The sequence below is a fragment of the Gracilinanus agilis genome, chromosome 3 (assembly GCF_016433145.1).
Source record: "Gracilinanus agilis isolate LMUSP501 chromosome 3, AgileGrace, whole genome shotgun sequence".
NCBI classification, from domain to species: Eukaryota; Metazoa; Chordata; class Mammalia; order Didelphimorphia; family Didelphidae; genus Gracilinanus; species Gracilinanus agilis.
In genome coordinates this window covers 95,367,323-95,383,018 of record NC_058132.1, presented here as the reverse complement: position 1 = coordinate 95,383,018, position 15,696 = coordinate 95,367,323, and the positions used below count along the sequence as shown (strand labels likewise).

Sequence of the window (15,696 nt, the reverse complement as noted above, 5' to 3'; positions counted from 1 at the left end):
AAGAGGGTTAGCAGGGAGCAGCTGGGTGGCTCAGTAGATTGAGAGTCAGCCCAGAAACCGGAGGTTCTGGGTTCAAACCTAGCGTCAGATATTTCCTAGCTGTGTGATCCTGGGCAAGTCACTTGACCCTCCCATAGCCTAGAAAGAAAAAAAAAAGAGGGTTAGCAACACTGTTCAGGGTCCTGTCAGCTTTAAATCTTTGACCCTATGTTAGTCCCACCTTCCACTGCTGTTTCTGATCAGAACATATCTGGAATTTTGGGGTGCCAATCTGGGGACATATTTCACCACATTTTAGGTGTTCAGAGTCGTTTCCCTTTGGGTAGGAGTCACACTGACTCCCAGCCCACTTGGAAGTGGGAAAATTGAGGCAACTGTTTACCGAGGCGGGAAAAAACCAGCCACTCTGAATTGAATTCCAATCCTGGCTCTAGATCGATTTCTTGAAGGGACTTCTAAAAATCACTTTTCCCCCTCAATTGAGCCTCAGCTTCCTCATTTGCAAGATTGAAACAAATTATTTCTAAATTCTCTTCTACCTTTTAAAGGCCGCAACATCTAACTCTGGGGACCATTCCCTGTCTCATCTCGACCCTAACTGGCTTCCAGGTTCCTTGGGGTGGGAGGTGACAGAGGAAGGGAAGGAAGGGGAGGGCGGGGGTTTCTTACCCTTATCTATTTCTCTAGAAGGGGCTAGGGAAGCTGAGGCCCAGATGGGAGGATCAGAAGGAGGCAGGTAGGATGGTAAGCTTTCTAAAGTTGGCAAAAAACTTAGTCCAGCCCTCCACTTCCCCACCACCCACCCACCCACCCGCCTTCAACAAAACCCTTGTCCTCTCCGGGAAATGGGCGCTGGTTCTCTGTGAAACTGGCACTGCGGAACCAGCGGGTCACTTAGAGAGAGGAGGGTGAGAGCAAGGGGCCCGGAGGGGCGGGGCGGAGCGGTGGAGAAGTGGGAGGAGAAAGAAGTCAGGCTTGAGCCTCTTTAAACAGTCAGAGGATGTAGAGAGAAAGCCTAGAGGCGCGCCAGGAGAGAGCGCTGAGGAATCTGCAGGGAAAGAGCCCTCGGAGGCGCTCCGGGAATAAGATGCTGCTGGCTTAGAGAGATCGAGCCAGGAAGAGAGTAGAGTAAGGTCAGGCATGGACAGAGGGCTCAGGAGGAGAGGCTGACCGCGAGGTGGGGACCAAGTGCAGAGAGAGCCTCGAGGACAGTCACGGGGGGAAAGAACCCCAGTGTGGGGAGTGGGTCGAGTTAGGAGAGAGCCCTGAGGAGTATCGCTCTGGGCAGCAACCTGAGTGAAGATCTATTTTATCGGAGACCACCCTACGGTGGATCACTCTGGAGAGCCCCTCGAGGGCGATTTCTTGGGGCCAACTCTAAGGGGTATGGCACGGCTACAACTCTGAAGGCGATCCTTAAGAGACAATCTCCAAATACCGGGAGACTTTCGGGAGTGGCAGGGAGAACCTCGTGGGGCGAGAGGGGCTGGGGGAGCCTCGTGGAGAGCACCTGGAGGGGCATTGCGCGGGAATCAAGTGTTAGTTTGGGAAAGTACGAGATCCCAGAGAGCAGTGCGAGCAGAAAACGGAACCTTGAGTTCGGCAGCAATACCGCCTAAACCCAGGGAGCCCTGGAGCAGCTGTGACAGAGGAGGAAGAGGAGCCAAAGGCGGGAGGCGCAGGTAAGGCGATGGTCCGGGAGAACAGTGGCAGGAGCCGACTGCCGGTATACTAAGACATGGGTTGTGGGGGGAGAGCCGGCCCCTTCTTTCTGCCCGGGTCAGCTCCAGCGCAGGTGTGGGAGTCCTGCGAGGTCAGGAGGGCGCACACCGCTACGGGAGCACCTATGGGCAGCGGAACGTGGAAAACCGGAGAAGCCTGCCCAGATTTCTGCCTCCCGCTGCCCCTTTCTTTGTCCTCTGCTGCAATCCTAGGCTCGAGGCTCGGGATAATCCCCCCTCTCCTTTGCAGGTAGAAACAAAGGTAGAAGAGATTTGGGCTGGGAGCCAGGACACCCAAGTTCCTCCACTCTATGATCTTGAGTAAGTTACTTGAACCCTTTCTGCCCCTTTGAGGGGAAGGTGGGGAGGGATGAGGGAATAAGCATTTATATAGAACCTACTAGGTGTCTGGCACCTTACTAAGCGTTTTCACAAATATTACCTCACAACAACCCTGTGAGAGAGGCGCTGTATCCCCACTTTAATCAAGGTTAAGGAAACCGGGGCCAAATCCAATCTCAGACACTAGATGTGTCACCTCGGTCAGGATATTTAGCCTCAGTTTCCTCAATAGTAAAACTGGGGTAATAATAGCACTTACCTCCCAGGATTGTTGTGAGGATCAAATGAGATAATAGTTATTAAAAACTTAGCAATGCCTCTTGGGTATATATAGTAGGCACTATATAAAGGGACATTTCCTTCTCCCTTGCCCACAGCCATATGACTGATAAATGTCTGAGGTTGAATTTGAACTCAGGCCTTTTTGTCTACAGGCCTAATGCTCTAGCCACTGTACCGTCTAGTTGCTCTTTGAGGACCTTCCCTCTAAGACAGAAAAAAGGATTCCCAATCCTGACTTGTTTCCCACAGGGAAGTGTGAAGAGAAGGCAGGTACTAGGTTTCTACTAGTAGAAATCACAGACTATCATCCGCTTCTTCTCCTACCCACATCCCCTTTCTACAAATGGAGAAACAGAGGCACTAAGATGAAAAATGGCTTATCCAAGGTTTCCTTGCAAACCAATGACAATCAGAATTTTAGAAGTCAGGTTTCTGGGCAGTCAGTCCTGGTTACTCACACAGTCCTACATTGAGATGTTGTAAACTCATTGAATCCCCAGCTAAATTCTTTAGCATCCCTTCCTTTTGGCACACCCCTACCCCACCCCATAGGATTCCATCCTGTCTAAATGCCTTTGAAAGAAGAAAGAACTGCAAAAAGCAAAACACCTTGAGATTCTCCAGGCCTCTCTCTCTTGGGTAGATATTTATGTACCTCAAAGCTCTTTCCTGATACCTCTTCTTGTTTGATTTTCATCTCAGCCCTGTATTATGGCTTCCATTCTGTGAGCAAGTCATTTAATGTCCTTGAGCCTCAGTTTTCTCAAGAAGGGAGAAGAAACAAGGCTCTGGAGAATTTTGATTAGGTGGTAGTAAGTGACTTGCCCAAGGTCACAAACTTAAATTGAGATCTTTTGACTCAAAAGTCCAGCGTAGGACTCTTTCCATTATAATATCTTGCTCTTCCTCAGAACTATCATCATTTTACAGGTGTTGACATGTGTGCATATGTCATGTCTTTCTGTGGTGACGTGGGCATGTTGACCTGTGTATGTATGTAAAGACAGAGAGACTGTGAAGAGAAAAGCAGATGATGTCACTTGGGGAAGATGGAGCCCAAGATCCTTTACTGAATGGGAAGGGAAGAAAACAAAGATTTGGGGGAGCTCAGGACAGGACAGAAGTGTGGAAACTAACTTGAGAAAGGGGAAAACATGGTACGAAAGGAAAGCCATGGACTGTCCATTAAGGAGTGGCTTCCCAGGTGTGCCAGCCCAACCCCCAGCCCATAAGCCTACAAGAGAGGGTGTTGCTGGGGACTTGGACCCAGGAATGTTTACCTTTTGCACTGAATAACTGTCTGAGGCAAGTTACTGCACTACTGAGCTTCAAAGGCCAGGTAAAAATTTACTTCCTGGCCCACCCTCTACCTGTGTGGCTCCTTAGCTTTTTTTCAGACACCTCACTAACTTTTCCCAGCATCCATCAACCAATCAGCAAACATTTCTTAAACACCTACTCTGAACCAGGCAGTGCTAGAGCACTGGAAAGGCCAAGACAAAAACAGCTTGCTATCAAAGAAAACACACATGCATATTTATATGACTAGACTTGGAATTACATTGGTAAAGGGAACTCTAAGGTGAGGAAATTCTCTCTACCAGTGCAAGTAGGCATCTTCTTTATAACTCAAAGACCTGGGAAATTACCTAGAGAACTAAAAGGTCAAGCCTCTTGCCAAGGGTCACACAACCAATATGTTTGAGGCAGGAATTGCACCCAGGGCTTCCTGACTTTAAAACCAACATTCTTTTTTCTTCCTTCCTTCTTTCCTTCTTTCNCGCAGTCTTAAGTCTGTTAGTTCTCTCTGTGGCGGTTGATAGCTTTTTTCACCATGAGATTCCTTTAGAATTGTGGTGGGTCAATATAATGATCAGAGTCATTCAATGTTTCACAATTTTTTAAATTACCATATTGCTATTACTATATAAATTATCCTCCTGGTTCTGCTCATATCACTTTGGAACAATTCATAAAAGTCTTCCCTAGTTTTTCTGACATTCTCTCCATCATTTCTTACCACATAGTAATACTCCATCACAATCATACTCTACAACTTGTCTAGGCATTCCCCGATTTATGGGCATTTCTTCAGTTTCCAATTCTCAATCACTACCAAAAAGAGTCACTATAAATATTTGAACATATGGGACCTTTTCCTTTTTCTTTAATCTCTTTGGAGAAACATATAACTTTATAGCAATATTGATGAATTAGAGGTTGTGTACTATAAACTGTTTAGCTTTGGGGGCAATAATTCCAAATTACTTTTCAAAAGGTTAGACTAGTTCATAGCTCTACCAATGTATTACTCTACCAGTGTATTACTATATGGAATTTCCCACGACCCCTTCAGAATTTGTCATTTTCCTTTTCTGTCACCTTAGCCAACCCGATGCCTGTGAGATGGTACCTCAGACCTGGTTTAATTTGCATTTCTCTAATTACTAAGAATTAAGAATGGGGCAGTTGGGTAGCTCAGTGAATTGAGAGTCAGGCCTAGAGATGGGGGGTCCTAGGTTTGGATCCAGCCTCAGACACTTCCCAGCTGTGTGACCCTGGACAAGTCATTTGACCCCCATTGCCCACCCTTGCCACTCTTCCACCAAGGAGCCAATACACAGAAATTAAGGTGTTGTTTTTTTTTTTTTATTTTAAACCCTTAACTTCTGTATATTGACTTATAGGTGGAAGTTTGGTAAGGGTAGGCAATGGGGGTCAAGTGACTTGCCCAGGGTCACACAGCTGGGAAGTGTCTGAGGCCGGATTTGAACCTAGGACCTCCTGTCTCTAGGCCTGGCTCTCAATCCACTGAGCTACCCAGCTGCCCCTAAGGGTTTTTTAAAAAAAAGAATTAAGCATAATTTTTTCACATGACTATTGATAACTTTGATTTTTTTCTATGAAATCTACCAGTTCATATTCTTTGACCATTTATCAATTTGGGAATGGCTCTCATTCTTATACTTTTAATTCTGTTCTCGATATATTTGAGAAATCAGATATTTATAAGAGAACTTGCTACAAGGACTTCCCCTCAATTTTCTACTTTTAACCTAATTTTAGCTGTGCTAGTTTTGTTTGTACAAGAACTTTTCAACTTTATATAATCAAAATGATCTATTTTTACCTCCTAGAAATCTCCCTATTTCTTAAGGCCAACTTTCTATATACTTATTTCACCACTACAATATGATACGTACGCCTATAAAAAGATACTACATAATACAATTACCTGCTCACACCATCAATAATGATTTATATTAAGTGCAAATTGATGAAATGCTGAGTTCCATGGAGTCTCAAAATGCCCTGGAGATTTCCCCCTTTCCATGTCTTTTCTCTAAGAATTAATTGCTTTCTCTCCCCCTCTTTCTCCACTGAATTCTTTCTGTTCCTTTAAATTTCAGTTTATAACCTCTTCCAGGAAGTCTTCTCTGTTCTCCTTAGTTGGTAGTCTTGGATCACTTTGCACCTTCCTGATATGCTTATCCTGTATAATGTTTTATTTATGTAGAAGTTTGATTTCATAGTACAGACAGAGCTTCATGAGGAGAGAGACTTCAGATTATTAAAACTTCTCCCCCTTCCCCTGTTCCCCAATAAGAGCCATTCCCCAGCTGATAAATGGTCAAAAGATATTTAGGCTGCTTATTGGTTTCCCAAAACTCGAAAGTCAGAAGACCTCGATTTGTTGTTTTAGCTCTGCTGTTGACTTGTTGTGTGATCTTTAGCATGTCCCTTGCCCTTTGTGGTCCTCTCTTCTCCCATTTGTAAAATAAGGGTCTAGATTCGGCGATTTCTAAGGTCCTTCTAGCTCTGCGCTCCTAGGTTGAGATAGGACTAGATTAGATCTTGAAGGCTGATGAAGCTTTAGATAGAGGGTCAGGAGAGGGGAAGACCCCCTGGGAAGTTTCTCTGGGCATGGGACATTTTGTGAGCAAAGCAACTAGAGTGACCCTGGGCTTTTTGGGAGGGCAATGAATAAAGGGTGTAGCAATAACAAGGAAAGGAAAGAGGGAAGTCTTGGTTCCTTCATGTTAGATCAAGACTGAAAGAAGCCACAGAAAAGGGAAGTAGAAATGGGGTGAGAGGCCTTGTGGAGGATCACAGGACTGCTTCCTTCCTGACAGTGGAGGCGGTTGTTTGGCCCCCAGAGCTGGAGAAGAGCGGCAAAACCCTGATGCTGATTAGAGAACTGTGGGGCAGGGCAGACTAGTGCATGGGACCCTGACTTTATTTAAAGTCTGTTTTATTTCAGACAGAACACCCCAATCACCAAACTCTTCCAAGAAGCCTTCTGAGATTAGACCAATAAGGGTCCCATCAACCCCCTACCATCACCCCATCTGCCTCTCCATTTCATAGGAATCCCCTTTAGAAGGCTTGGTGACCCCACCTTCATTCTCATTATACATCTCTCTCAGACTAGGGCAGAAGCTGACTCCCCAGGATGGGAGGTGAGGCTCCCCAAGGATAGGGGCCATGTGTCCCCTCAGACCCCTAGGCTCTTTGGGGGCAGAGGTCAGCTCCCCATTCAGACAGGGGTTTCCTGAGGCAAAGTCTATGTCTTTTTCCAGGACAGCAGAGAGAAAGGAAGATTGGTATTAGCCAAAGAATATGAAAGAAAAGGAATCTTTGTCTTCAGAGAGATAGCCTTGGCTACTCAGCTGGATGGTGCAGTGATTAGAGTGCTTGACAGGGAGTCATCAGGGTCTGAGTTCAGCTCCTGCCCTAGACCCTTACCAGCTTTGTGACCCTCTGGAAAATCACTTCACCTGTCTCAGCCTCAGTTTACTCATCTATAAAAAGGAGATGCTACTAACATTCACTTCACAATGGGGTTGTTGTTTTAAAAACCTTTACTTTTGTCTTAGTGTGTATTGGTTCTAAGGCAGAAAAGCAGTAAGGGCTAGGCAATGGGGGTTAAGTGACTTGCCCAGGGTCACTCACCTAGGAAGTGTCTGAGGTCAGATTTGACCTAGGACCTCCTGTCTCCAGAGTTGTTATGGAGATCAAGTGAAACCATGTACCATGTAAATGCTAACTATTATTACAGCAAAGGATGGGTTTTCTATATATAGCACCCTGCCCATGGTTCTTCACTCTTGTCATTCAATAATTAGATCAGGTTCTGTTGTTTTAACCTCTTCTGCTCATTGGCGTCACAAACACACCTACCTGGCTAGAGAGGTTCTGTCACCTTGGAGCTGGGGAGGAGAGGAGAGAGCACAGGCATGAAAACAGGGACCAGAACTAGTCTGAAGTGGCAGAGCTGGAGGGGCATTTCTAGATCATTTAGTCCAAACTCTTTGGTTTACAGAGGAAGAAACTGAGGCCCACAGCAGAGAAGGGACTTGCTCAATGCCACCAAAACTTTTATCATATAGAGTATTTTAATAAAAGAATAACTGGTATTTATTTATATTGCTTTTACGGTTTGCAAAGAGCTTCATATGTTAATTCATTTGATTCTCACTGTGACCCTGGGAAGTAAGTGCTCTTATTATCCCCATTTCACAGATGAGGAAACCAAGGCAAAGAGAAAGAAAATGACATACCCAGCTTTACATAGCTAGTATTTGAGGTGGGATTCAAACTCAGGTCTTCCTAACTCTCAACCCTAATATTCTATCTACAGTACCACCTACTTATGTCTGCTTTAACATAGATCTCCTGATTTAGAGTCCAGTGCTGTTTATATTGTGATACCCTGCCATTTGGTCCTGGAGTGGAAGACAACTTTAGAGACCCTCAGCCTCCTCATGGAACCCAGATCTCTCCTCAGTTTTCATCCCTCTGTTTGCTACATGGCCTTATCTTCTCTGGGCTCTCCTTCAGCATTCTTCTCTCCTTTTGCCCACCTCCACTCCTGTTTAGATCAAGTCTTTCTAGAACCCTGTTCTTCAAAGTACTAGCCTTTGCAAGGAGCTGGATCCTTGCAAGGTAGAATTGTGAGCCCTGAGGAGCCCTGGCTTTTTTTTTTTTTTTACTTTATTATAGGAGTACTAAGGATTCCACTCTGCTCTCATACCTTCCCCACAGCCTCCCCGCAGTCATAGAAGACACAGAACTGCAGAACAAGGGATGTCCCCTACCCTAGAACACAGAACATGAAAACAGACAGAATGCTTTTAGAACCCAGAATGTCAGCGCTGGGGAGGAGCTTAGAAGCCAGAATGTCTTGAGTTGGAAGAGACTCTAAAACACAGAATGTTCGATCATTGAATTCAGAGCTGAAAGGACCCTTCACATCTAATCCAAAGGTCTCATTTTACCAAGAAGGAAACTGAGATCACAAGATTTGTATCCAAGCCCCTTGACACTCAGCTCAAAGGTCTTTCCGTTGCTCCTCAACCCTTCCTCCCCAAACAAGGCTCATGACAATTTTGTTCTTATTCCACTGAAAGATTTAATTTGACTTCCTGAGTTCCCTATGAAACCAAAGTCCTCCTTGAGAATGGAATTGCCTTAAACTCATTGTTAGCACTTTTAAAATGTTATCGCCATTGATCCTCCCAACAACTCTGGAAGGTAACTATTATTATTATTCCCATTTTAGAGTTAAGGAAACTAAGGCAGAGAAGTTAAGTGATGCGCTCAGGGTCACACCTCTTGTAAATGTCTGAGGCTGGATTTGAATTGGATCTTCTTAATTCCAGAAGATAGAAGAGGCAACTGGTGATCTGGGAGATGAGTACTGGGCTTGGAATCAGGAAGACCTAAACTAAAATATGACTTCATGCACTTACTAGTTGTGTGACTATAGGCAAGTCGCTTAACCTCTGTCTCAGTTTCTTCATCTATAAAATGGGAATAATAATAAAACCTACCTCTCAGTGTTTGTAAGGATCAAATTAGTTTATATTTGCATCTGTCACAAAACAGGTGCTATATAAATGCTTTTGCTGTTCAGTAATTTTTCAGTTAAGTCTGACTCTTTGAGACCCCCTTTGGGGTTTTCTTGGCAAAGATACTGGAGTGGTTTGCCATTTCTTTCTCTATTGTCATTTTATAGATGAGGAAGCTGAGGCAAATAGGGTTAAATGACTTGTCCAAGGTCACACAGATAGTAAGTATCTCAGGCCAGATTTGAACTCAAGAAGATGAGTGTTTCTGACTGTAGACCTGGCACTCTATCCACTGTGCCACTTAGGTGTCCCATCCAGAAGACAGGGCACAGGGCACTCTGGAATCCTGAGACTTCTAATACAGATACACTCCAGTGAAGAGAAAGGAGCTTAAAGGGATTGTCAGGGATGCAGTCTTTTCTTACCCTACAGCATCATCTGCTTCAGATCACATCTCAACACTAGCTACTAGTATTATTGGAAGCCTGAGACTCAGAAAGGGAAAATGAAGGGCAAGTTCACCCAGCCAGTTAAATGGGGAACATGGGACCCAAACTCTGATCTTCTGGCCCCTCAGCTAAGCTCCTATAATTTTTCCCAGCAGCCCCAACTACAAGGTGCCAACCTTGAAGGATGGTCAGTTGTGAATGAAATGGGAAACAGTCTGTGCTGGCATCTGGCAGGACCCCAGGATGTTGCCCTAATTTAGGGGCTCCCATCTTTATACTTCGAAGCAGGGGATGTGACAGAGGGCTTCAACAGACCTCAGGGAGGAGGAGGCCAGTTATGACCTGCACCTTTGCTAGGGAATAAGCTTTTGGCTTAATATATTTGGGATTATGTGGATTCTGCTCATCAGTGGTACTGATACCTGGCCAGAAGAAGGCTCCCCCACCCTTCCTTTCAACCTAAACATAAGGATATAGTCTGTAAAAAGATGGAAAGAGAGAGAACCTGACTCCTGCCCTCAGGGATGTCCCAGACTTAAAGAGGAGACAGCCCCTACCCTCAGGGGAGTCCCTGGTCTGAGGGGGAGACAAGGTCTGTGTTCTCAGGGTTCCCATGGATGCGGGGAACAAGACAAAGGGCATGCCAGGGTCCTAGAAGGTCTGGCCCATTCTCAGGGTGTCCAGGAAAGCTGGGGTTCTTCGGGAGGTTTTTTTTCCCAGAAGCAAGATGAAAATCTACAGAAGGGTAGAACCTTCTCTCTGGAGAAAAGAAACATGGGAATGCCTTTACAGGCCCAAATGCCTCGTGCTCAATGGACAATTCAGTTGAACAAACAGTACTTTCTTCAGAGTACTGTGCTTAATGCTGGGGCAGATAAAAATTCTGATAAAGCCAGGTCTCTGCCCTAGCAGAGCTTATTATAATGCAAGATATCACATGGGATCTCACACCAGAGAGAGCTGGCAAAGTGCTTTGTGAGGTCTGGGGGAAGAAAAATTCTTTATTAACTGAGAGGTGGGGATGAGAAGAAATCAAGAAAAGCTTCCTGGAGTTTTGAGTTGAGCTTTAAAGGACGGGTGGGAATTCAATGATCAAAAAAAGTGGATGAGGATCCCAAATACAGAGACTGGCCTGGACATGGGTATAGAGGCTGGAAAGTATGGGGTACATTTGGGGGACAGAGAATTGACCATTTTTTATTTGTGTGTTGAATGTAAGAATGATTGTGACAAGGCTAGGAAGGTAGGTAAGGTGAGGTTGTGGAGGGCTTAGGAATCTGAATTTTACTTTAAAGGAGTCACTGAAAATTTTATATGACCAGTTCTACGCAAGAGAAAGATTATGTGGTGCAGTGGATAGAGCACAGGGCTTGGAGTCAGGAGGACTCAGCTTCATAAGTTCAAATCCATCCTCAGACATTTAACAGCCGTGTGACTCTGAGTAAGTCACTTCACCCTGTTGACCTCAGTTTCTTCATTTGTAAAATGAGTTAGAGAAGGAAATAGCAAACCAGTCCAGTACCTTTATCAAGAAAATCTCAAATGGGGTCAGACACAAGTGAAACAAGTGAACAACAAGAAGATACAAGATGGATTGGAAAGGAGAGAAAACATAGGTTGGAGGACCTAGATATGATGATGACTATAATCCAGGATAATAATAATCATGAGGACATACCCCCACCTCAAACTGAGCAGAAAAGTGGGGATCTTTGAGAGAGACACTCTGTGAAGAACCTAAACCTAGGCTTCAGACCACTTGGAGCTAATCCAGCTCCTTTGGCATGTGGCCCTGGCTTTCACCTTTCACTGCTTCCTAAGTCTGTAAGCTTCTATGCTTCAGTAATCCTTCCAATGTGCCACTCTCTTGTGGCACTCCCTTATGAAAAAGCCTTCAATGGATCGCTATTGTCTACCAAATAAAGTATAAATGATTGTTCCTGATACTCAAAGCCTCCCACAGTGCAGCGCCTCCTAATCACCACCATCATCAACAACAACAAAATTTAGAAATCCAGATGGGAACAGGCCCAGGGACCACTCACCTGTGCTACTGGAAGCATCCTATGGATGCTTTCAGGGAGCCTACAGAGGGTGAGCTTACAGCTTAATGCTTTCATACAGCTATAAAAGAAGCAGTTATTTTATCTACTTGTGCAAAAATCCATAGAATGTTAATTTTTTTAAATGTTTAATTTTTGAAATATTTTCCATGTTTACATTATTTCATTTTCTTTCCCTCCCCTCTACCCACCCCCTCCTAGATCTAATAAGCACTTCCACTGGGTTATACAAATGTTATCACTTATACCTATTTCCATATTATTCATTTTTGCAAGAGCCACTTTTTAAAACCAAAACTCCCAATCATGTATCTATATAAACAAATAATAAGTCACTTGTTTTTCCTCTGTATTTCTCCTCCCATAGTTCTTTCTCTCGATATGGACAACGTTCTTTCTCATAAGTCCCTCAGGATTGTCTTATAGTAGTGTTTCACTTTCTCTGTACAATGTTCTCCTGGTTCTGTTCATTTCACTCTGCATAAGTTCCTGGAGGTTCTCTAGTTCATATTGAAGTCCTCCAGTTCATCATTCCTTATAGCACAATAGTATTCCATCACCATCATATACCACAATTTTTCAGCCATTCCCCAATTGATGGACACCCCCTTATTTTCCAATTTTTTACCACCACAAAGAGCTCAGCTATAAATATTTTTGTATGAACATTTTTCATTATGATCTCTTTGGGGTACAAACTTAGTAGTGGTATGGCTGGATGAATGGGCATACATTCTTTTAAAGTTCTTTGTTCATAATTCCAAATTGCCATCCAGAATGGTTGGATCAATTCACAACTCCACCAGTAATGTATTAGTGTCCCAATTTTGCCACATCCTCTCCAACATTTATTATTTTCCTTTACTGTCATATTAGCCAACCCGCTAGGTGTGAGGTGATACCTCAGCATTGTTTTGATTTGCATTCATAGAATGTTAATTCTAAGAGAAGAAAACCATTTGTTCCAGGGCTGTTTCTACCTGAATCTCATAAAAAATAAGAATAGGATATTGTTATTAACGATAATAATAGCTAGCATTTATTTGGGGCTTGCTAGATGGCACAGTGGATAGAGCACTGAGCCTAGAATCAGGAAGACATGAGCTCAAATGTGACCTCAGACACTTACTAGCTGTGTGATCCTGGGCAAGTCACTTAACCTTGTTTGCCTCTTTCCTCAACTGTACAATGAGCTAGAGAATAAAATGACAAATCACTCTAGGACCTTTGCCTAGAAAACTTCAAAAGGGGTCACAGAGTTAAGCACAATTGAAATGACTCAACAACAACAATCATTTATTAGTATTAACCCCATTTTAATTTCAGATGGGGAAACTGAGACTCAGGTCTAATGATCTGGACAACATCACAAAGTACCTCATTTTACTCAGAAGTACCTCAGAAGAAACTGAGACCGATACAGGATGAGTGTTTTGCCCAACACTCACACAAGCCTAAGATTGACCAACGTCCAGAAACAAATACTAATCCTTTTTGAAATGCTATATTCTTGGGGGGCAGCTAGGTGGCTCAGAGAGCCAGGCCTGGAGACAGAAGGACCTGGGTTCAAATTTAGTGTCAGACAATTCCTAGCTGTGTGACGTTGGGTAAGTTATTTAACTCCCATTGCTTAGCCTTTACTGCTCTTCTGCCTTGGAACTGATACTTAGTATTGACTCTAAGAAAGCAAGAGTTAAAAAAAGAATAAAAAATATTATATTCCACCCAGTTTTAAAAATTGGTACATATTTACCAAAATATGCTATAATCAATACTTTGCACCCAATCAATTTATCAATCAGTCTTTCCTGAATTCTCCCTGTGTGGCCAGCCTCCTTCTTGGCTACCTTAGAAGAAAAAGGAGAAAGAAAAGATACAGATACTGTTTGGGGACAGCTTCCAAGGCTTAGCTAGAAAAAGACAACTCACATGATTGAAACAAAATCCCATACCCTATTGTGGGGTTTGCACCCTAGCAGAGATTCTTAACCTGGCAGCAGTGAACTTGTTTTTGTTTGCTTGTTTGTTTGTTTGAAACCCTTATCTTCCATCTTGGAGTCAGTACTAAGTATTGGTTCCAGGACAGAAGAGTGGCAAGGGCTAGGCAGTTGGGGTTAAGTGACTTGCTTAGGGTCACCCAGCTAATAATGAACTTGTTTAAAAAAATCTTTTATAACCACATTCTAATATAATTGGTTTCTGTGGTAATCACATAGGATTTTGTGTCTTATTTTATGCTTTTAAAAACAGCGATGAGGCGGCTAAGTAACACAAAGGATAGAGCACCAGGCTGGGTGTCAGGAGGACCTGGGTCTAAATCCAGCCTTACATACTTTCTGGCTGTGTGACCCTAGGTAAATCACTGAACCTTAGTTTCCTGAGAAGAAGTCCATAGAATTTATCAGACTGCTCAAGTACTGGACACAAAAGTCAGCAAAGCATCTTATTAAGTGGTATCATATGTGTATGGGACATTTTGAACTAAATATATCACAGACATCTCAAATGGAACATGTATAAAACAAAACTCATAATCTTTCCCCCAAAAGACCTCTCCTCAGACCTAACCTTTTTCTTATGGGGAAAACTACCCTGTTTTACAATGGAAAGTCATTCTCCCAATCCCAAGAGCTGTTCAAGTCAATAATTCAATATTTTTAAAGAGGTTGTGACAATATGCCAGGCATTTGCTAAGCACTGGGGATACCAACAGAAGGAAAGATAGTCCCTGCCTTCAAGAAGTTTACATTCTAAGGTAAGAAGACCCCATAGAAAAGGAAGTGGAAAAGAGAGGGGTTGCTGAGGGGACTGGGGGGAAAGTACCTTTGAGGGGATGGTAGAGGCAGGAGTGGAGCCTAGAGAAGAATGAAGGAAGTTGCTGGCCCAGGTAGTTTCCTTAAAATCAAGGTTCCCAGAAAAACAAAAAAGATTAAGAATCTGTGGCCTAGGATATATAGGAGGCAATGAAGGGAGAAAGCATTGTAGGCTGGGAAGGATTCCTGAAAGAGGTGGGACTAGATTTAGACCTTTAAGGGCTGGAAAAGGGAAAAAGAAAATTTAAATACCTAATATATGCCAGGCTCTCAACTAAGCACTTTACCTATATTATCTCATTTGATCCTGGGAGATAGGTGCTATTATTATCACCATTTTACTATTGAAGAAACTGAGGCAGATAGAGGTTAAGTGACTTGCCCAGGGTCAAGTGGTTGGTACATATCTGAGGGTAGGTTTGAATTCCTGACTCCAGTCTAATGCTCTATTCACAGAACCACCTAGGTACCTTTAAGTTTAAATATGGTTTCAAATAAAGAAGAGGAGAAATAATCAATCTTTCTCCCTCTCTCTCTCCTTTTTCTCTCTCCCTCTCTCTTCTTCCCTCCCTCCCTCTCTCTCTCCCTTCTTCTCTCTCTCTCTCCTCTCCCTCCTTCTCTCTCTCCTTCTCTCCTTCCTTCTCTCTCTCTCTCTCTCTCTCTCTCTCTCTCTCTCTCTCTCTCTCTCTCTCTCTCTCATTAGTTGGTGACCTCAGCATCCTCTTCTAACACTACTATCAAGACCTCCTAAGGCCATGGAGACTCCCAACGGAACAGAGCCTTGGTACGAGAGCCTGCAGGCAGTTCTGAGAGCCCTGAATGCCACACTGCACCGGAGCCTTCCTTGTCAACCAGGGCCACGACCGGTTCTGGGTAACCAGACCCAGGCTCCCCGGAGCAGGCTGCCTGGCCGAGATGACAACTCCTACATGTACATCCTCTTTGTCATGTTCCTTTTTGCTGTCACGGTGGGTAGCCTCATCTTGGGCTACACACGCTCCCGCAAGGTGGACAAGCGCAGTGACCCGTACCATGTCTACATCAAGAATCGTGTGTCAATGATCTGATACTGTGGGGTGGCCAGGAGAACCCAGGAACCTGGAGGCTGACACTCTGTGTGTGTGTGTGTGTGTGTGTGTGTGTGTGTGTGTGTGTGTGTGTGTGACAGAGAGAGA

General features: G+C 43.9%; 1 protein-coding gene across 2 annotated transcripts; it reads left to right on the top strand.

Moving 5' to 3' along the window:
- The first annotated feature begins 1,043 nt into the window (after window positions 1–1,043).
- KCNE3 (potassium voltage-gated channel subfamily E regulatory subunit 3) lies at window positions 1,044–15,629 on the top strand. 2 transcript variants are annotated; one of them, XM_044665986.1, is made up of 3 exons: window positions 1,044–1,682; window positions 1,972–2,042; window positions 15,225–15,629. In XM_044665986.1, the coding sequence occupies exon 3, from the start codon at window positions 15,277–15,279 to the stop codon at window positions 15,586–15,588; it is 312 nt and encodes a 103-aa protein (XP_044521921.1). In that variant the 5' UTR covers window positions 1,044–1,682; window positions 1,972–2,042; window positions 15,225–15,276; the 3' UTR covers window positions 15,589–15,629. The 2 variants fall into 2 exon arrangements, with proteins under 2 accessions (XP_044521921.1, XP_044521922.1); XM_044665987.1 differs by lacking the exon at window positions 1,972–2,042.
- The last annotated feature ends 67 nt before the right edge of the window (window positions 15,630–15,696 follow it).

Coding starts and splice junctions, on each gene's coding strand:
- KCNE3 (XM_044665987.1), top strand. CDS start 15,277: ATGGAGACTCCCAACGGAACAGAGCCTTGGTACGAGAGCCTGCAGGCA.